The sequence below is a fragment of the Brassica napus genome, chromosome C4 (genome assembly GCF_020379485.1).
Source record: "Brassica napus cultivar Da-Ae chromosome C4, Da-Ae, whole genome shotgun sequence".
Classification (NCBI taxonomy): domain Eukaryota; kingdom Viridiplantae; phylum Streptophyta; class Magnoliopsida; order Brassicales; family Brassicaceae; genus Brassica; species Brassica napus.
The window spans coordinates 40,702,413-40,724,816 of NC_063447.1; the positions used below are offsets into that span (position 1 = coordinate 40,702,413).

The 22,404-nt window shown below is 35.5% G+C and overlaps 4 protein-coding genes across 4 annotated transcripts; 3 read left to right on the forward strand and 1 right to left on the reverse strand.

Moving 5' to 3' along the window:
- Positions 1-844: 844 nt before the first annotated feature.
- LOC106368659 (probable chlorophyll(ide) b reductase NYC1, chloroplastic) lies at positions 845-3,601 on the forward strand. The gene is made up of 10 exons (XM_013808672.3): positions 845-1,378; positions 1,535-1,613; positions 1,708-1,843; positions 1,914-1,988; positions 2,072-2,267; positions 2,358-2,426; positions 2,504-2,643; positions 2,728-2,850; positions 2,933-3,125; positions 3,207-3,601. The coding sequence occupies exons 1-10, from the start codon at positions 1,079-1,081 to the stop codon at positions 3,393-3,395; spliced, it is 1,500 nt and encodes a 499-aa protein (XP_013664126.2). The 5' UTR covers positions 845-1,078; the 3' UTR covers positions 3,396-3,601.
- A 618-nt stretch (positions 3,602-4,219) lies between these two features.
- On the reverse strand, positions 4,220-9,530 carry LOC106368660 (putative pectate lyase 14). The gene is made up of 7 exons (XM_048754723.1): positions 9,280-9,530; positions 9,113-9,172; positions 8,954-9,010; positions 5,451-6,093; positions 4,916-5,019; positions 4,694-4,832; positions 4,220-4,617 (listed from the first exon to the last, which is right to left on the reverse strand). Exons 1-7 carry the CDS (start codon positions 9,354-9,356, stop codon positions 4,396-4,398), a joined length of 1,302 nt encoding a protein of 433 aa, XP_048610680.1. The 5' UTR covers positions 9,357-9,530; the 3' UTR covers positions 4,220-4,395.
- Positions 9,531-13,000: 3,470 nt separating this feature from the next.
- Positions 13,001-14,216, forward strand: LOC106368662 (uncharacterized protein At4g13200, chloroplastic). Its single transcript, XM_013808674.3, has 3 exons — positions 13,001-13,333; positions 13,538-13,692; positions 13,837-14,216. Exons 1-3 carry the CDS (start codon positions 13,138-13,140, stop codon positions 14,089-14,091), a joined length of 606 nt encoding a protein of 201 aa, XP_013664128.2. The 5' UTR covers positions 13,001-13,137; the 3' UTR covers positions 14,092-14,216.
- A 1,805-nt stretch (positions 14,217-16,021) lies between these two features.
- Positions 16,022-19,586, forward strand: LOC106363699 (probable serine/threonine-protein kinase PBL24). Its single transcript, XM_022702296.2, has 5 exons — positions 16,022-17,762; positions 17,977-18,167; positions 18,276-18,465; positions 18,593-18,993; positions 19,101-19,586. The coding sequence occupies exons 1-5, from the start codon at positions 17,669-17,671 to the stop codon at positions 19,377-19,379; spliced, it is 1,155 nt and encodes a 384-aa protein (XP_022558017.2). The 5' UTR covers positions 16,022-17,668; the 3' UTR covers positions 19,380-19,586.
- Positions 19,587-22,404: the final 2,818 nt, after the last annotated feature.

Consider the following 22,404-nt stretch of genomic DNA (forward strand, 5'->3'; position numbering starts at 1 on the left):
GGTTTTTAAGATCTAGTTAAAAATGAGTGGCAATTTTATATTTTATATATATACCATATGATTAGGTTTATTATACTTCTCTTTTAAATTTTAATAGAGAAGATGTTTTTAAAGAGTGGCTAAATGAAAAAATTGCCATTAATTAATAATTTTTTAAGATCTAGTTAAAAATGAATGGCAATTTATGTAATATACCACATTATAGTAAGGTTATTTTTCTATTGTGATTTTCTTTTAATGAATGTTTTTAAAAACGGACCAAAAACTGACCGGATAATTATTTAGTTCACGGTTCAATATGGTTCGACCGGCTAAAACCTGATTAAATAATTTGGTTTAATATTTTTAAATATAAAAATTTAAAAGTAAAGTCAGTACATATGATACATAATTAAATATAAATAAATATCAAATATAAAACATTATAAATATAAACTAAATTTTGTTCATATGGTTAGTTTATCTATTTTTGAGAGTTTTAATGATTTTATAAAATTCAATAACTTTAAGATCTAATCTATCGGATCATAGTCGAACCAGTTATTAAATCTAATCTGTTTATATGACTGATTTAAGGTTGAATCTAATCTGCTTCAAATTCAAACTTTGCTTCAAATTCAACCATCTCTCACTTTCCCTTATATGATTTTTCTCTGTACGGTAACCACGGGTCGGTCAGATTTTAAAAACGCTCTTTTTGATAGAGGAGTATATTCTGCTTTGAAACGGACGAACTAGGTTCCAAAGAAAAGAAGAAAATATCGTAACATGTTAAGCGGCAAACGAAAACAAGTGGCACGTGTCATTGTTGGGCAAACGAGATGAGGTTGCCGTAACGTGTGGTCATCACACTTCTCTTCCTTCCTTCTTTCTTTCTCTCTTTCCACCACCTCCTTTCTTCGTCCTCATCTCTTTCCTTCTCCGATCCATATTTAACTCCTTCGACAATTACGAAGATTAAAATATCTAATCTTTTGTGTTGCCCACAAGAAAAGATATATCTTTCTTTTATCTTCTTCTCTTGTATGATATTTTGCATGAGATTTTAAAACTCCTCTTCTCACTCTCTGATTTAGCTATGACTACTATAACGAAGCTTCAAGTATACCCACGATGTCTGGAACACCGCCTCGGATTCATGGATCATCAACGGGTCGGGTCAAGATTGAACTGTAGATACAATAGGGTTTATGTGCATCGGTGTGAGGGTGATTCAGGGGAGAAAAAGGTCGAGAGGCGGAGAAAGCGTGAGAAACTGAAGGGAAATGGGTTGTGGAGTTCTCTTAAATCTGGTGTATTAGGTGTTAGTAAGTTAGGGTTCTTATCTAAGGATGAGTATAATCAGAAGATTGAAAAATTAGAGATGGTTTTCTCTTCGGTATGTCTTAAAGCTTCTTCCTTTTTCCGAATTTTATTTCTTTTGTTCTTACATAATAGAAAATTTGTTCGTACAAAAAAAAAAGGTTGTTGGTACAACATGTCTAAAAAATATGTGTATTTAAATTTTGGGTTTCTATTGTTTGTTTATCTGCAGATTGCTGTTCAAATTGCGAGATACATTGTGACGATGACAAGCACTGGAGCTATTCTCTTGATTGGGTTTCAATTGTCAGGTAAGTGTTAAAAAAAAACATTTTAAAATATTTTTTTTGAAAGATTTTAAATTTTGGTCTGAGACAGTTGTGTGTATATATTGTAATGAAAAAGGTGGAGATAGTTCGATGAACTCATTGGTTTGGTATAGCTGGCTTGGTGGAGTTATCATTGGAACCATGACTGGTGCTAACATGGTTTTGGAAGACCATTACCGAGCCGGTCCACGCAATGTTGTTATAACCGGAAGGTAATTTCTTTGCTTTATGTTACATTCCTTTTTTTTTGTTTTCTATGGTGCTAATGTGTCTGTGTTTTAGCACGAGGGGACTAGGAAAAGCTCTAGCTAGAGAGTTTCTTCTCTCTGGAGATAGAGTGATCGTTACATCTCGCAGGTAGTATAGCTTAATATAAAACATAAGGAATTTTTTTAGTCATGTTTTAATTTTGGTTTTTTTTTTTTTTTTTGTGCAATTAGTTCTGAATCCGTTGATATGACTGTCAAAGAGCTTGAACAAAACCTCAAAGAGATCATGAGTAACGCCAGCGAATCAGCTAGAAAGAAACTGGCTGATGCTAAGGTAGTTGGTATTGCATGTGATGTTTGTAAACCCGAGGACGTTGAGAAATTGTCGAATTTTGCTGTGAAAGAGCTTGGTTCCATCAACATATGGGTAAAAACATCTTTCATTTGTACCGTTTTTTGTATAAATATTTTCTCTCTTATATCATATTTCTCATTATTGTCTTTATTCTTTGGACAGATCAACAATGCTGGTACTAACAAAGGGTTTAGACCACTGCTCGATTTCACTGAAGAAGATATCAGACAGGCAAGAATCCTTCATGAACCTTGTAGATTGTAGCTTTGGTGTGGAGTTTTGTTGGTCTAATATTTGATATGTTGCAGATTGTTTCCACAAATTTGATTGGATCGATTCTATGCACACGAGGGGCGATGGAGGTGATGAGTAGACAAAACAACGGTGGGCACATCTTTAACATGGATGGCGCTGGTTCAGGGGGTTCTAGCACTCCTCTCACGGCTGTGTAAGTATTCAAAGCACTGATACCGATCTTTACTTAAATAGATAAATGGATTCGAATTTCTGAGTGTTTTACCATCTCTTGTAGATATGGGTCAACAAAATGTGGACTAAGGCAATTTCATAGCTCTATTGTGAAAGAATCTCAAAAAACAAAAGTTGGCCTGCACACTGCTTCCCCTGGCATGGTTTTGACAGAACTTCTTCTTAGGTATGCACTCGCATAGACGCAAAACATCTCTCTCTCTAAATAATGAATCAATTATTTTATCATCACATCTTATTTGTGGCAGTGGTTCGAGTATAAAAAACAAGCAGATGTTTAACATTATATGCGAACTTCCAGAGACGGTGGCTAGAACGCTGGTACCACGAATGCGTATTGTGAAAGGTTCAGGAAAATCAGTCAATTATCTAACTCCTCCAAGGATATTGCTTGCCATTGTCACTTCTTGGCTCAGGAGAAGCAGGTGGTTCGATGACCAAGTAAGTAAATAAGAAGGGCTAACTCTATCAATAACTTTAATTTAGCCTGCTCTTAAGCAAAAATTGGTCTTTTGCTTGCAGGGACGGGCGTTATATGCAGCGGAAGCAGACAGACTAAGGAACTGGGCAGAGAACAGGACGAGGTTCTCGTTGACAGACGCGATGGAGATGTATACAGAGAATACTTGGGTCTCTGTTTTCTCTCTTTCTGTTGTTTGTGCTTTTATCATCTTATCAAGCACCACTCCTAGCTCTTTCCCAGGCACATGACCACACTCCTCCACACATTTGTTTTAACAAAACCAATCCTTTATGGGATGTGTTTTAAAATGTAAACGTACATGTTATGTAACCGAACACAACCAATCTGTTAAGCTATTATCTCTGGTTACATACCCTATACACGTGATTGTGGTTGTGAAATCTTTTGTTTAATATACAGAAAGAAATATTAAAATAGTCTGTTTATGGCTGAACTTGTTGCTTGTGTCGAAGGTTGATTTCTATGATTTGAAAATGTTGGGTAATATCGCACAAACAAGCTACTACGAGCAGAAATCCACAAGATGAAAAAGTCCAATCCAAGAACCGATGTCTATGCGTTTTGGATCCTTCTCTTGGAGATACTGATGGGAAGAAACGGGAAAAAAGCGGACAGAACAATGAGTTTGTACATTTTACTTTCACTGATTAAACTCGCTGTTTTTGGAGGAGGCAACAATGGAGGCAGGGTACTAAATTTGGAGGTTTTGAAAGGGATAAAGAGTCCTATGGAAGAAGGTTTGGTTAAGGCGTTGAAGCTCCTTTGCGTTCAATTAGACCACCCTTGGAAGAAGTTGTAAGGCAGTTGCAACAAAACAACCTGACAAATAGATCAGCTTTATACAGCGCTAACTAAAACGAAGTGGGCCCGAAACTCCATTTTAAGAATGCAATCTATGTAGTAGTACAGAGTTCTGTTAGTTTTGATGTTTGTAATCCTCACTTGGTAGAGAGAGGCGATCTGTTCCATTACAAAACCCACTCTATCCGATTTGATTTAATCCTATAAGTCCCAAAATAAATGAAAGCATATAAAAAGTAGTAATATTTTCTGATCTTAAGCAATCTATTTATAGAAGAATATATTGTGAGAGAAGAAAGCATCGTACTATACTACAACTTGGAGTCAAAACATGGGAATGAAGAAAAACGAGTTCTTTTTCTTTGTTCTTTCCCATTTCATATCGTTTCTATGTGTTCAGTTTTGGTTCCAAAGTTATACAAATGATTAACAAGGCGTACCGATCCTGCATTCCAGGGCACCAGAGCTATAGGTAAGCATACCTACAAGGGAAGATGATTTAGCAGCCAAACTAGAGGCTCTAGCGTAGCTTGAAGAAGCTCCAGCTCCAGATGAAGTGAAGTAAGCACCATTGAGCAATAAGTCTCCTTGTGATCTCCAGTTCCACTGGTTCCATTCTCCTTTCCCTGCACCTACCCTCTTTGTCACCTGCTCCAAAAATATATCAATATGTCTACTTTTCAAGATTAGAAAAAAGTTGATCCAAACGGGATTTATCAAATACCTCTTTAGCAAAACGGTTTCCCGGGGCAAGGAATCGATTTCCTTGACTGTTGATTGTAGGGTTTGCACTTCCACCGATTGCATACATTTCCCAGTGAGTGTAATCGTTGTTTACCACATGGAAGTATCCATGCCTGCACCTGAAATAGCACCAAAGATTCAAGAACTCTACAAAATTCTAATACCAATATTAACCAATAGGAGTAAATCAAAGATGAAGAACCTTGGCATTCTCTGTATAAGACCCTCCCCAAAATGATTATATGCAATTGTCACTTGCATCATTTTGTCTCTGGTGTAGGAATCGGTATGCCCCAACAAAATAGCCTGCATTATCATCTTTTGTTGGCTTTTGAATGTACCGCAAAATAAAAGTACAGCAACGTTCTTGATCTACATTTCTAGGGTTCTTTGCATTTTGCAAACATCATATTGATCAAGAGAAAAGGCCAAAGGCCCTAGATGAAGGAAGGTGCTACCAGTTTTAGCACAGCCCATCTGCTAATCAGAAGCAGAAGAAAAGAAACTGAGTAAATTCATTACCGTTATTAAGTTGTGTTTGAAAACTAATAATCCTTATTTTCATATGAAAAATATTCCTAGGGCGGGCATATAACTATCAAAGACCCTAGATGAAGGTAGTTATGTTGTAAACATTCCTAGGGCGGCCATATAACTACCAGCATGTGTCCTAAGATTTCAGTTAAATCCAATAATTTAGTAACGTAAGCCACAAGAATATAAAGAAATAACCTAACCTCGTTGTGGTGAGTGAAATAGTTATTCGAAATGGTAATAGCAGTAGATCCCATAATTGCATCGATCAATCCATCAGCACAGTTCGACATAGAATTATGATCAATCCAAACATGGCTCGACCCAAAAATCGAGATCCCATCGCCATCCGCCATCGTTCTCCAACCATAATGCGTCTCCGAGCTTCTAACCATGGCGTTACCAGTACGCTTACAGTCGTGAATGTTAATCCCGTGAATGATGATGTTCGTTACGTACTGAATCGTAATACATGCTCCACCAGCGATGTGCACGTTCACGCCGCGACCATCGATCGTTTTGAAGCTATTCATGATGAGCTCTTGACTTAGGGTGATGACCATGTCGCGTTTGAAGACGATCCATAGCGGTCGGTCTTGTATCACTGCGTACCGGAGCGTACCGGGTTTAGGTTTAATCGGATCATGATCCGATGGGTCTGTGACGATGTAGAAACGTCCGTCTCGGCCTCCGACGGCGTTACGTCCGAATCCGATGGCGCAACTCGCTAGACGCTTTCTCTGGCGATGCCATTTTTTATCGCAACGCCAACAATCGTCGATTGGGTTTCCGGTTGAGCAGGAGAAGTAGCCTAACCTCCTACGTTCTGTACTGTTTCGTATCTTCCTGCAGGTTTTCTCACGAAATATAATTTAGTTAAATTAAAAGAGAGTGAAAGTTACGGATTTATCAAATTGAGCCATGATTTTCTCTTTGCGATCTTAAACAGATGTTTATTGTACAATTACCAAGACCACGGACCACCCATTTCTATCTCGTTATTATTTGTAACATATTTGTATCATTCGTTTTTTAGTATGATGCAACTATTTCGATTTATTACTCGTTCATGAGACCGACATGGTTACTAATTTACTACTATATACAGTGTACAAAGTCAAGCTAGGGGAGACACGAATAGAAGTAAGCAATATTGTACTGTATTTAACTTGATGTACTGCTGAGGTGGGTCCACGTGGGTGATTAAATGTCGTCTAGCATAAGGAATACTCTTATATTTCATGGGCTACGATCCCATACAGAAACGTTTTGGTCACTTGTCTATATAATTCCGTGACCAAGTGCAGAACCTTTTTTTATTTGAGCAACACTAAATGCAAAACCTATGGTAGCAGATTCAGAGTGTGACTCGTTAGTAACAGAATAATTGGTGAAAAATGAAGTGAAAAAGAGAGGAAATATTTGTAAAAAAAATTGGAGTGAAATTTCCCACTTCTTCAAAGTGGAAGAAAAATTTACTCTATTTGATATTAGTTTAAATGGGCAGTGAAAAAAAAAGTGAAGGAAAAATTTACAGTAAAGTAGCTGAAAACTTTTTCACTTAATTGACAAAAAAAAACTCAAAAGAGAGTAAAAACTGAATTTAGAGTAAATATTTACTCTAACATATATATATATATATACATATATATATATATATATAAATATATACTTTAGTCACACTTTCTATATGAAAATAAAATAAAATATATTGAAAAGGTAAGTTTATCAACACCTAAGAATAATTTTTACTTCCCAATTAATAATTTAGGGGCACCTAATTTTTTATAGGGGCACATAATTTTATCTTGGCAATTTTTTTCATGTGACATCTATTTAATAAAAACCTGCATAATTTTATTACATAATACATTTAATTAATCTAATATATCGCTATTTCAGTTAAGGTTTGACTAGCATATGAGATAAATGTCAGAATAATTAATTAAAATATCTAATAGCATAAAAGTTGATGTTAGATGAAGTTTTTTTGGCAGAATCATCATATAAAATACAAAGCTGGTTTTAGAGAATTACTGATCTCTCATGTTCTATTATATTTTAGCAATGTCTAAAGTATATAGTACAATTATTTCAAAAAAAAGTGAAAATTCGATAAATGTTCTTAATGGTATATAAAATGGAAAATAAATATCATAGTATTGTATTAAAACACATTTTTACAAAAATAGCACACAAATGAAAATTTCACAACAGAACATTAATTAATTAAAGTTAAAAGCATACTTTCATTTTATATTGAAGTTTGAGTTAACTGATTAAATTTTAAAGTTTAGTATTTAGAGGTAGATTATGGTAAGTGTTCAGGGTTTGGAATAATTTAGTCATTTTATCTTTTAATTAATTAGATTTCTAGAATTTTTATCTGTTATTTTATCTTAAATTTGTTTTATGTGCTATTTAAGAGATTTGCAACGAAATAACGTTTTTGACGTGTTAAAGTGATATATTGCGTTCATTAATAAAAAAAAACTATATTTTGTCAAAATTATCGTGAATAATAATGTGCCTCTTCTACTCACACTAAAATAGTTTAAACCCCTTGATCCTCACTTTTACAAAAATAAAAGATAATATAAAACACCCATCCTCATTACTATTATTTTCTAATTTACGTTAAAATTAATATAATGTTGTGTACTAACTCTATTAAAATAAGACATTATATATATATATATATATATATATATTAATTACACATATGCATGTATGCAAACATTAATACAAGGGGCGTCGGTGGATCTTAGGAGGGAATAGTGAGTTATAAATGGGAATCACGGTGTGTGGCTTTATTCAATAAAATTGCTGTTCTTCTGTCAGAAGGGTTTCACATGTTTATTTATATTTTCCTCAATACACAGAAACTTAAAAATAGTATCTCCTGTTATGAAATTATGAATATTTTCTTTTGGCCTACACATATGTTCGAGTAGTCAAAGGAAATTATGCCTCACTAATTATGAGGAAATTTTTCATGGTGAGGAAATTTTCATATCATATATACCTAAGAGCATTATTAACCCGAGTTCTTAAGATAGGATTCTTATCGAAAATTAAGAAACTGTTTCTTAATTTTTAACTAAAAAAAGTAAGAATATCGAAAATTAAGAAACTGTTTCTTAATTTTTAACTAAAAAAAGTAAGAATCGGTTCTTAACTTTTTTAGTTAAAAGTTAAGAACATTTCTTAACTTTTTTTTTTTTTTTTTTTTTGGTAACTCTGGTATCTGGGCAGCCACATTTCCAACTATCCTCGTAGGGGGTCCAGCGCCCCAACGGAAGGGATGTTAAATCCGTTGTGGCCGGGGCTCGAAGTCGTGATGGCGGGCACCTCAGCCGAGGTTCCTTTACCACCAGACCACGAGGCCCGGTTAAAATTTCTTAACTTCCGTTAAGAACTCCAAGAACTCCGGGTTAATCATGGTCTACCACAGTACACTAGAAAATTTAACTAACTAGTAGTCAAAGGAAACTATGAATATTGTTATTTTTCTTGTGGCCTACACATAAGTTTAAGTTAAAGCATCACCTCGTTTGACTATCTGAAACGTGTAGTTCCAAAAAAGAAAAAAGACTATCTGAAACGTTACTAATACGAAATATATCTAAAATGGTGTTTTCTTCTCCACTTTTGTATATATAGTATATATATATATATTATACTAACTACTGAGAGAGAGACTCACATATCGACCATGGCTGCTATTTCTTCTGGGTCTTTTACGGCGTGTTCATGCCATTCACTGAGAAAAAAACAGAGCATGCAAAGCGACTTCTTTAATATAATAGATCCAATCTGAACAGCGGAATTAAATCTACGCCCAAAAAATGAAGTGAGAACTCACTAATCAGTCATTGATGTTCTTGAGCTCTGATCAGGTTTCAACTCCTTTGTATCTTGAACTCTACATTGTAATGGTACAAAAAGACAAAACATAAACATAAGAATTTCTATGGGAGTGATAGACACAAAATCCAAGATCACATCAAAATTTAGGAATCTCTAACTTACCCATTTACATGGACAAAGAGTGTTAGAATTATGATCAGAGTTGCTGAGACTGAAGACAATGTTCTTGCGATCACCATTGTTGGCTATTGCTGAAGCTTTTTATCTTCTCTGTGAAACGGGAGAGAGAAATATATCTAGAATGAAAGAGATCAGAGGGGTGATGAGAGTATATATATATATAAATAGGTTGTGAAGGAACTATGTAAGTCTGTTAATTATATTATATTTTGACGCGTCGTTAAGAATTGTTTTTGATGGTGACGCGGTTCTTTTTAACGGCGTCTTCTACCTCGCCTAGAGATGTCACACGGGCAACCCGCATCCAAATAGTCCAATCCGTAGCAGGTTCAATTTTCTTACGGGGCCGTGCGGATTGATCCGCCGCGGATTGCGATTTGTATATATATGTCCAAGTCTACCTCGCATAGCTAAACAGTTTTACGAGCCAACCCCGCAGATCACCATTCATAATATTAAAAATATGTTATTTAACTTTTATGTTATATGATTGATTTACAGTTAAATTATCAGAAATTTTTTTATATCAGTTTCTCTTTACTTTGGGCGAGTTCCGGTGTACTCCTTATTACCTTTTTAAACCTCTTTCCCACACCTAGAATGGATCCTCATACCGGCTTTTTGCTACGGTATTTAAAATTGTTTAAGAAAGTATATTTTCTTGACTTCTTCTGCTCCGCTACTTTCCTTTCTTGTTCCCCAAGATTTTCTCCTAATCAAATTGTCTTACCTTTTCTTGCCACTGATTGGCCTCCTTCCTTTCTTTGATGATATTTTTTATGTATTATTGCAAGGAGAAAATTCTCTTTGATCTGCTCTGACCTTCTTCCCAAAACTCACGATCCCCGCCGGCTTTTACCAGTGCTTTGTTTCTCTCTGTGTGTTCCTATGGCTGATTCTTTGCATCAAAGCCTCAAATCAATGTCGCCAGGTGATGAAGAAGAACTGTTAACTCTTCTGGGTAAACCAAAATTCTGGGTGTTTGATGAAAACACCACAAGCATGTTGGAGAGACTCCTTAACCGGATTTCCAGCCAATGTCAAAGATGACTGAGTACATGCCAACAGCATGGTATGTGTATGGGAGAGTACATGGTATTTCTCTCTCTCAAGATAAGTTCCAGTTCATATTGCAGCGTGAAGAAGACCTTCAGACCGTCCTTAATGACATACCTTAGTCCTATAATCATTGGGCTATGGCTCTTGTTTGCTGGACTCTGGATCTTCCTAAAGACATTCTCCGTTATATGGATGTGTGGATTCGTATTAGACATATTCCAATTAACTTCTTTACTTTGGCACTATGTATGCTTTGGCCAAGGAGACGGGCACAATAGTGGAGATTGCCTATGATCCAAAGATCTCCCATACAAAAGACTACATTCAAGCTCTGGTATCTTTTGACACATAAAAACCGACAAAGCTTCTTGTAAACTTGCTGTTAAAAAAAGGAGTTACGATCAACATCGAGTTCGAGTTCGAGTATGAGCGTATCCATAAGCGTTGTTTTCACTGCGTCTGCCTCACACATGAGAAACTGAAGTGTCCACTTCTCATGAAGGGCTCCAAGATTTTGAAGGAGTCTGATCCGAGGCTTGAGGTTACGCATAATTCCTTATCTGATAAGGTGGAAAGTAGCCAGAAGAACGCTCTTACTGATGGCCCTCCAGGCTTCCCTCAGATCTTTCCTAAGCTACCTCCACAGGAACAGATGATGGATATGCTATATGTTTCACACTGATGATGCAGAACGCCAGGCAAGCATCTTGCTAGTGAAACAATCACTTGCTGATCAAGGAAAATTGCATGCGGCAACTCTTACTAGACTCACTTCTGACTTGGATAAGGGCAAGGGACATGTCTTCTCATATCCTAAAAATAACTCGGTTGAGAAGCTATCTAAAATCCCAAGAGCTGCTCAGTCATTACCAATACAAACTCAGTTTCATTATGAGGATAAAGAATCAGATTCAGCTTTCTCTGCTATGGTGGGATGCTCTGACTCTGCTGTCTCTACATCTTTTCAAGTTGGAACATCTTGATCCTCCTGCCGGTGATAGCAGAGTGGGGAAACTGTCTCGTCGTAGGCCTCCATCTTGGAAGAGAAAGGCTCAAACCGTGAAAGCAGTGCCTAATCGCCGTAACTCTGCAGCAAGTTCGCTTACACCAAAGGAGAAGGGTGGCAAGAGTAAACCGGACTCTCTGATACAGCCACGTAAGCTAGGATGATGAGATGGTCGGTGAAATGGCGAGGGTCGGGAAATCGGTAGAGATAGAGGTGGTTGATGGATGAACTATTGTCCCTTCAAATCCAAGATAACCTGAAATAAAGGAAGAACAATGAGTTTATTATGAATGATAAAATAATTAACAAAAACTAAAGAGATAAAGGATGGAATGGTTTGATGGATAGAAGATGATGATCGATGATGGATAGTTGATGATTGACTCTCCCAATTCGTGAGTTTTATTGACTCTCTCAACCTGTGATCTTCAAGGCTCCTGAATCACTCAATGAACGTATGAACCACAAGCTCTATAGCCTTCTAATGTATCTCACACTTAGAAACTAAAGAACAACTCAAAGAACACTCTTTGACTGAAAATACATATGTATGCTTTTTATTGATTGAAAGGTGAATCTAAAATGCACAAATGGGCCTGCTTAGTTTGCTGATGTGTAAAGCAACTGCAGAGGAGGCCGGTGAGATTTTAAATTGTCTAAAACTGTATGGTGATGCTTCTGGTCATGTGGTCAATCCGCAAAGGTCCTCGGTTATATTTGGCTCCAAAGTTCCTTTATTTATACCAAGATAACAGTACAGTCGGTTTTGAGCATAGATGAGAAAGGAGGTGAAGGTATCTACATGGGCTTGCCGGAATGCTTTAGTGGTTCTAAGAGGCAACTGTTGTTCATCAAGAAAAAAACTGACCAGTTATACAGGTAAAAACGCTGATGTGTAAGTTTTTTTTTGCAAAATATAATTATTTAATTAATAAAATAAATAAACATTAAATAAAAATTTAGAAAATTAAATTAAAAATCAAAAAACTTAAATTAAAAAATCTGAAAATTGAATAAAATTCAAAAAACTAAATAAAAATCAGGAAATTTCCAAAAATTAGAAGATTATTTGTCAAAACATGTGTTATTTGTCAAAATATCATTATTGACATATCTATCGTTTTAAACGATGATTGACCAAAACATGGCTATTGACATATCTATTGTCATTTTCAAAGATGATGGTTGAAACTATCATTAGATATATGTCAAAACTGTCATTATTAATGATTATGTGAGAAATGATCATCGTTATTAAAAATATGTTTTAAACTGTTATTGTCAACGATGATATGTTAGTTTTCTTAAGAAATAATCTTGTAATTAAAAAAAAAACATTTTGAATTTTTGAATTTTCTAATTTTTGTGAATTTTAGTTAGTTTTCTGAATTTTTATTTAATTTTCTGATTTTTTTAAATTTTCTGAATTTTTGTCTATTTTATTAGTGAAATGATTATTTTTGGGAAGAACTTGCACAATTTGTAGTTTTTACTCGATGAATAAGTAAGTCAGGTTAAAAAAATTTATGATATAAATTTCACGTTGAAATTTAAAAGTGTTAGTTGAAAAACGTACGAGTAAGTAAGTGCACTTTCAAAGAATTTTATGAGATTTTCCCCTCTTTTGTACTTTGTATTAATTGATGTCACGTTCTTGTTTGGGCCTTAAAGGCCCAGTTTAACTCGAATCCAGATCTTGTTAGACATCCTTAGACGACGACGACGAGAGAGAACCAATCGGAGCTTGGAAGGGTTGAGACTTGAACGAGCGAGAGATGAGCAACTACGCGATTCCACTTTCTTCTTCGTCCTCTCTCTCCAATGCCTATCATCAACCTTCTCGTGTTTGCTTCGTTTTCCGCAATCCTCGTTCCAATTTTGAGTTTCGCGGGACACGACTAAGTGGTGGGGTTCGAAGCACCTCTTTAAAGTGCAATTGCTGCAGCAAAGGGAAGGGAGGTACAGGTTCTGGTGAGAACCTGTCTTGATTTTTTGAGCTTTCTTTCTGCAATTATGATCTTTAGGGTTTACCTTCATAATATAAAGATTATAATTTTGACAGCTCTAGCATATCAAATAAGATTCCAAAGTATTGAAGATTTAATGTTCTTATGGGTTTGATTCTTGTACTGTTGGCGATAAAATAAAATAAAAAATGTTTTCTTTTGGGTAAAGGTGAAAACGAAAACAGAAATGTGTTGGATGCTTTCTTTTTGGGAAAGGCACTAGCTGAGGTTATCAACGAGCGAATTGAGTCCACTGTTGGCGAAGTTTTGGGTAACATTGGAAGGTTTCAAGCTGAGCAACAGAGGCAAGTTCAAGAGATTCAGGTACTTCAACTCTCTTTCTCCTTGCGTTACTCTTGTCCATGAATCTCCTCGTGTCAAGGACAAATACATTAAAGTCTAAACAACTGTACATTTACCAAAAAAAGACCCTTGATTGTTGATATATATTTTGATATGCATTCACAGGGAGAGGTACTTGAAAGAGCCAAGAAAGCTAAGGAAAGAGCAGCTAGAGAAACCATGGAGGCACAAGGACTCGTACCGGAATCCACAAACCCAAACCCAAAGCCGGCTGCTGGTGTTGTTGCCTCTGTTGTAACCCCTACCTCGATCGTCGAAAGCAAGGCTTTAAGAAATGATGAGAAGCTGTCTGGTTTCTCCGGATCTTCAATGGGGGACGATATGGATAGCTCGAGTTCTAGCTACGAAGACAGTGTCTAAGCGATTGTTCCTTGGCCAATTTCATGATTTGGTGATAGATGCAGACTTGTTTGAAACCGTTGAGAACATCTTCGTTGATATATGTACTTAAAATGATGTTTGAGAATAAATAACCTTGATATTAATTCTGTGGATTTGTAAAAGGGCAAGTAACAAAATGAATTGCAAAGTTGAGAATTTTCTACATGAAAAAGCAATGGTTGATGTTCGAGTTCTTGAAAGACAGGAGACTGGAACACTCCACCCATCACTCAGCCGCTCTATAAGCCCTGCTAGTGCTAGGATTCAATCAAAGCTCAGCCCCACAAGGTTAAAGAAGCAGGGTGTCTCAAAGTGTTTCTGTAGACAAGAAAAGTGTCTACAAGCTTTTATTGTATCCCTTGAGATAATGTTATAATCATAGAATTTAAGAACTCTTGTGATGGAGACAAGCTCGACATCTAAGTTTGCAGTCATTTAGCACGATGGATTTCGCAGGACTGAGCAGTTCAAATACAAGGAAGGAGGTAAGCAAGTGTTTGCCGAATCTGAATTCGGGGTATGTAAATATAGCAAAAATTTGATGATGGCTTATTTGAAGGACTTGTATTCCAAATATAATTCAACGATTACAAGAATGTATTGAGATTGGTATAACAAAACCTAGGTCGTTGGAAGACGATTCTTCTACTATAAAAGTGGCAATAAGCCTAGTAAACGAAACAACGTATTGTTCTATTCTTGTCATGTTTAATATGTAATACTCATGTCTTCTTAGATTTTCTAAGGTATTTAGACTAGAGCAAATAGGTCATTTGTGTCTGTTTGCCGACTTTCTTTTCCGTACAGTGGCTTTCTTTTATCTTTATTGGACATCAAGCTCATCAAAGTGAATAGGTCGAGTCCATCGTTAAAGTTGATGAGGGATCAAATCCCATCTCTAACCTAATTGCCGACTATAGGAGATTCTTCCTTATTTTCACTATAGTTGACTTGTCTCCAGGTAAAATGGAAGTCTCCGGGTAAAATAGAAGATTTCCACTAGGAGATTCTTCTTTATTTTCAAATATGGAAGTCTCTGACCTAATTGTCGACTAAGAACTACCTATATTAGGGCTCTTCAATATGGTAAAACCGAACCGTACCGAACCGAACCGAAATAGACAATATGGTTTGGTTTTGGTATATATCATATAAACCGAATGGATATAATTTTATAAAAACCGTAGGATTTGGATATGGTTTGGTATATAACTGATTAAACCGAATAAACTGAACAAAACCGACTAAAAGTAGAAACATGTAAATATGTATCTATTTTATAACAATACATGAATATCTATTTGTTATATAAGTTAAATTTGTGTTAATAACTATTACCATAATGTTATATTAATAAAGAACAATTTGTAAAACAATTGAACTATAATTAAATAACAATACATCGCAATTCAGACATCTTATTTTTAAGTTTTTTTTTTATCTTTTTTGCTTTATTTTAGTATTCACTAAATTAATATGAAGATTATAAATTTGATAAAAAATAATTAATGGAAAATTTTCATAACTTTTTTCTTATCTATAAACAAACAGAATTTCGTGTTCAATCGAAAAAGCATGACTTTAATGAACACTAAATATGGAAGAGTGAAAAAACTTTTCTTTCATGTTTATGTTTTGTTTCATATTTTTATTTTCAAAATTTCAGGCTCTGATTTTAATTATAGATTTGATTATTTTATTTGATGGTAGAAGCATTTTTACTTTTTTGTTCATTTATTTGAACATGTAATATATTTTTGATAAATGATTGTGTTGACAATATGACTCTAAAATTCATTTTATATGATCTCAAACTAAATAATTATGTTTTTTGGTATAAAACCGAATAAACCGAAAACCGACGGTATATAAACCGAACCGAACCGAAGTAAATATGGATTTAGAATGGTAGTTATATTTTACTAACCGAAATACCGAAAACCGAAAAAAAACCGAACCTAAACCGAACCGATATCCGGATTGAACACCCCTAACCTATATATATATAAGGAGAACCTAAACCATAGAAAAAGGGATCAACCATAATACACATAAAATATTAGAACTAGAGTTTATACACCAATCGTTGAATTTCCTGCTCTAAAGATCAATAAAACACCACTTGTGATCTCTTTTCATGCTTTTCTTTACTTGCTCATATGTTCCGTAGTGCCACAAACGCACCTTCATAGATTTATGCTAACAGTTTGGCTCTAGAAGAAGGGGTAATCCAAACTAAGATACGATGACGCAAAATGAGCATAACGAGCAGTTTTCAGCCACCCCAGTCGAAATTGAATTGCAAGCTCGGATTAAAGCTTGCAAAGCCAAGTCACCGAGTTACATAGAACTTGGGAGAACAACGCTTCTACAGATGATTCCGAACTCCTCTCGAAGGTTCAAGTTTTGAAGGACACGGTGAACTAGCACTCCAAGCTGTTGGAGAATAGCGTGGAAAATCTTTCACAACTTCAAGCTGAAAACTTAATCTTTCGAGAAGAGAATTCACCTCTTCATACGACAAGAAACAAGCAGCCACGGTTCCACACCTGGGTTCGACCCATGCAATCTCTGGGAACTGTGACTGAAGGAGGCAATTCCAGCCGACATGGTCCACCACCGATGGAAGAATTGACAATTGGGATCAATGCTATAGAATGAACTCATACAACCATGCAAACGACAATTCTGACGAGGAGATGCAAGAGGCCGTAGTAGCAAAAAAAATCAGTGATGACGGCCTATCTCGAGCAGGTCTTCTCCAAGAAGATCGAAGCCATTCAATCGACGACTGAGAGGCTCCCGGGTGTCGCTCCTCCAATCCGACGAAGTGCTCATGATTCTTATGATGGCACCCTTCGTGGATGAGATCACCTTAATACATATGCCAAGGAAATTCTCCTTCCCTAACATTGAATTTATGACGGCACCAATGACCCAGACAATCATGCGGCTCTGTGCAAGCAATGAATGCTTACTGTGCAAGCAATGAATGCTTACTCGACAGCTAATAAAGCCAACTTTTTTGTAGTTGGTCGAATTATTTATTGCATCTGTCTGATGTCGTTCAGAAAATACGTACAAAAAGAACACGAAAAATCTAAAAGGAGATGTTAGCAAATTAGGATCTGGTAAAAACAATCATAATTTATTTTTAGAAAATCCCACCAAAGATGTTCTGTTTTATTAACTTCTTCAACCAAGGGAAGGTACAAGGCGGTTTTATAACAGAAAACAGCCTTCTCACATCGTGTCCTGAGGTTGTCTTTGTCGTTCTTGCTTCATCATAAAAACAATTTTCCTTCTTAAAATCATCTAATAACGAAACCCAATCTACGAAAATCTGCAGAACTAAATAAACGAGAGGATTAATAACCTGTTTCAAGTATTGATTGTTCTTGTGTTTTTCTTGCAAAACCCATCAGCAGCAAGCGAGATATACCCCAAGGATAGTTACGCAATGGAACAATGGAAGTTTATAGGAATAAACTAGTGATCCTCTGACCTCGGAAAACTACAAAACAAAGAACTAGCTTAGGTTTTAAACTTTGTAGAAATGAGTTGTTTCTTGGGGTCATCCACGCACAGCAAAAGTAGGGAGAATGAAGGCTCATCCATGGTTGCTGCTTATGAACAACAGAACCCTCAGTGTAAGCTCTCGTGATAAAAATGCCCCTTAATGAGTCCGCTCGTTTCGTGGTTTCTTTTTGTCTTCTTTATTATTATTTTTTTTTTGAAACACTTTGTCTTCTTTATTTTTAAAGATTGGTTTTAAGTCTTTAAAGTCTTTAAAATGAAAGAGTTCAAAAATGATTACAAAAGCTCATTCAGGTTCACTTTATAATTTTCTAAATCTGTGAACAGGGAATGATCGGGGACAAATAACTTCATGGGAATCAGTGGCAATTAGCAAAGAATCACCAATCAATATTGAGGCAAAGAGTTACACATTCCGTGAATTAGCGGCTGCTACAAATAGTTTCAAGCAAGAGTTCTTGATTGGAGAAGGAGGATTCGGTAGAGTTTACAAAGGGAAGCTGGAGAAAACCGGACAGGTAAAAAAACAGAAACTTAGAAACAGAGAGATGTTTTATTGACAAGAGAACTTTGTCTGAAGAAACAAAGACAAGAGTCTCTCATTCATTGTTGATTGTTGAATTTAGGTGGTGGCTGTGAAGCAACTTGATAGAAATAGATTACAAGGGAACAGAGAGTTTCTGCTAGAGATCTCTGCGTTAAGTACTCTTAATCATCCCAACCTTGTTGATCTTATTGGATATTGCCTTGACGGAGACCAAAGACTTCTTGTTTATGAGTTTATGCCTCTTGGTTCCCTTGAAGATCATCTCCTCGGTATGTTCTCGTCAATCCCTTAACTGTTTTATTTTTGTTTGCTGTATATATTGAAATCGGATTGAACCTGCGATTTAGGTATTGCATCTGAAACTTCTATGTATAACCGACTGGCTTTATGATCTAGTTAAACCAGATGTTGCACCGGGACAACAACCATTGGATTGGAACACTCGGTTAAGGATAGTCTTAGGAGCTGCAAAAGGGCTTGAGTATCTCCACGAAAAGGCAAACCCTCCGGTGATATATCGAGATTTTAAATCGTCGAATGTATTGCTCAACAGAGATTTCGATGTAAAACTATCAGATTTTGGTTTGGCAAAACTTGGTTCGGTTGGTGACACACAAAATGCATCTTCCCGAGTTACGGGAACCTACGGTTATTGTGCTCCTGAGTATCAGAAAACCGGTCACCTAACGGTTAAATCTGATGTGTATAGTTTTGGAGTCGTGTTGTTGGAACTCATAACCGGTAAACGTGTTATTGACACAACGAGACCGAGTCATGAACAAAATCTTATTACCTGGGTAACTCTCTTTTCACTTTATACAGATACATTCTTAACATTCATACAAACCTGACCAGTTAGCATTTCTTGAGGTTCATTTCTTATGTATTTATAAACGTGGTTTAGGCACAACCGATTTTCAGAAAACCAAATAGATTCCCGGAGCTAGCTGATCCACTCCTTCGAGGCGAGTTCCCGGAAAAAAGTCTAAACCAAGCTATAGCAGTAGCGGCAATGTGTCTGCATGAAGAACCAATAGTTCGACCTTTAATCAGCGATGTCGTTACCGCCTTAAGTTTTATGAGCACAGAAACCGATTCATCATCTGGTTTCACCGGTAGCGTCCTGAAATTTCAACCTTCGTCTGGTAAAATTAAAACAGTGGAGGACCTGCTTCAATATTAGTCACCTCCAAGACAAAGAGATGTGAACTTGCTACTATAAAGACTTTTACAAAACGTTTCGAAACTTATTTATTTTCTTTTCATTTATTTATTTATTTATTTATATAATATTGTATAGTTAAATATTCAAGCCATGTTTTTTTGGCCGATTAAGCATGACATATATAGAGTTTTACCAAAATAAATTAAAATTGAATATTTTTCCTTAGAATATGACATTTTGATGAAATTTGAAACGCTAAATAAAATGACACTATTTAATCTGATATTTTTTATAGATTAAAGACTATTATATTATTCAAACAAGAGATGGTATAAAAATTTAATTTGAACTAGAAAAACTAACATAAAAAATCTATATGAGAAGATCTTGCAGTTATAATAGCTAAAGAACCAGTAGTTACATTTTTTTCCCGTGGTATGTAGGAAATATTGAAGGATTAAAAAATTCGTCGTAGTGATCCTAAACTCTTTCAGTTCTCTGAAAAGGTTGGTCATGCATGAATGTCTCATTCCTCGCAATCAAGTCATTTCACTCCTATCCAAAATGCTGATATGTTGAATATCGTAACATTCTTTTCCCTTGCCCATGCTTCCCGCTCCGAGTGCAGAGAGGACACTCGTCTTATTTGGTTCTTGTATCCATAAGCTGTAGTTGGCCTAATGTGTCTCTCCAAACCCATTGGCATCCACTATAATGTGATGTATCAGTCAATGAACCATCAACCTTACAAATATTATGCAAGCATACTACTTGTGAAACTATTGGATGTGGTTGTTGCACCTCTATAATGGCTGGTGATTTTACTGAAAACCAGCTTAACACTTTCCTTCCACATTTCTGATCAGATCTAGAGGATCTTTGTCGTTTCCTCCGAATAATTTGATTCCAAATTTTTCAGAGATAGCAAATTATCTACAGATAAGGATTTTATCTAACTCTAAATTTTTAATATCGTTCTCCAGCCACAAGAGATGATTTAAATTAGTATAAACACTCAAAACTCGAAAAATATTCAGATGGGATGGTGTAGATGATAAGTCTCATGCTTGTAAAGCATGTGAGCATTCAAAAATAGCATAAGATACATATTTATCTGTCTCCCCATATCTAGAACAATGGTTATCACAACGCATATGACAACGGAGAAATCAGTCAATTCATACGTCAACAAGGACTAACGGTCCCAATAGTACATAAACACGTGACATGTGCGAAAATATACATCAACTAGTATAAAATTCAATTTTCTATACATGAACTTACAAAATTGGGTTTTAACATACATTGACCTAATTTCCGTTAGTCAAACGTTACAGAATAAAAGTTTTCGTTAACCAGTAACATGAAATTGGCCAATTCCTACATCAACAGGGGTCAACAGTCCTGATCAATATATAAACACTTTACATATGCGAAAACATACATCAACTAATACAAAATTTAAATTCAATACATGAACTTTTGAAATTTGGTTTTAACATACATTGACCTAATTTACACTAGTCCAACATTACGAAAGATAAATTATATGTCACGTGTTGATTAAGTGAGGTTTTAATTGCATTATGTGGTAAATAAACCGTATTACGTGATAATTGACTGAGAAAGATAAAACATTTAGGCCATGATTTAGTTCTAATTAAACAGTATTACGTGGTAATTGACCGAGAAAAATAAATCATTTAGACCAAACGATTTTGGTCTCGTGTAACTCATTAGTTAGCTTTTCTCTTTAACTTTTTGTTCTTCGACTTTTTCAGCAAAAAACCTAATACAGAGAAGACAATAAAGAACAAAATCGAATAAAGAAAAACGAGAATGTCTAGCTTATCCAATCCTAATTCCTCTTTTGTTAAGTTAGACATTCTCGTTTCTTTATGTTCGATTTTTTCCTCTGTTGTCTTCTCTGTGTTAGGTTTTTTGCCGAAAAAGACGAAAAACAAAAAGTTAAAGAAAATCTAACTAATGATTTACACGAGAATGAAATCGTTTGGTCTGAATGATTTATTTTTCTTAGTCAATTACTACGTAATACGGTTTAATTGCCACATAATACAATAAAAATTTCACTTAATCAACATGTGACAGATAATTTATCTTTGGTAATGTTTGACTAATGAAAATTATGTCAATGTATATTAAAACCAGATTTTGAAAGTATTGAATTAAATTTTGTATTTGGTTGATGTATGTTTCCGCACATGTAAAGTGTTTATATATTGATTGAGAACGTTGACCGCTGTTGATGTAGGAATTGGTCAATTAATGTTACCGGTTAACGAAAACTCTTATTCCGTAACGTTTGACTAATTGACTAATGGAAATCAGGTCAATGTATGTTAAAACCCAATTGTGTAAGTTCATGTATGGAAAATTGAATTTTATACTAGTTGATGTATATTTTCGCACAGGTAACGTGTTTAAGGATCGGGACCGTTAGCCCCGGTTGACGTATGACGTATGAATTGGCTGATTTCCCTATGACAACATGTTAGGTTTCTTGTGACAGCTAAATATCCTGTTGCAATATGCCATATAAAATGGCACATCTTCCAAGGTGTTTTAAGTTTTCAAGAAAAGGCTTGAATTAGTGATATGGGGATCTGAATATACAATCTCAGGTCTTCAATTTAGGATATTCCTATATATCTACTATCCTGAATTGACACTGTACTGACCTTTCTTCGTATAGCTCCAATAAAAGCTCTGAATTAGCGGTATATCCTCTGGAAAAATTAAGTTCTCAAGGATCTCCAGATTCCATTCCTTTGGTTCACCCTGAATAAAAAAAGTAACGGTCATCTTTGGATGACCATAACTGGCTGGCTTCACAAGAATTTTCAAAATCCAAGGATCTTCCCAAGCTGTAACCTCATATCCATAGTGTACCTTCTGTCTAATACCCAACGTCAATAAAGGTTGTGCATCTGAAAGACGTGTCCATACGTAAGACGAGTTATATGTAGAACTTAGACTCAAAAGCAAACTAAGTCTGTAATAATTTTCATGCAGTACCCAAGCA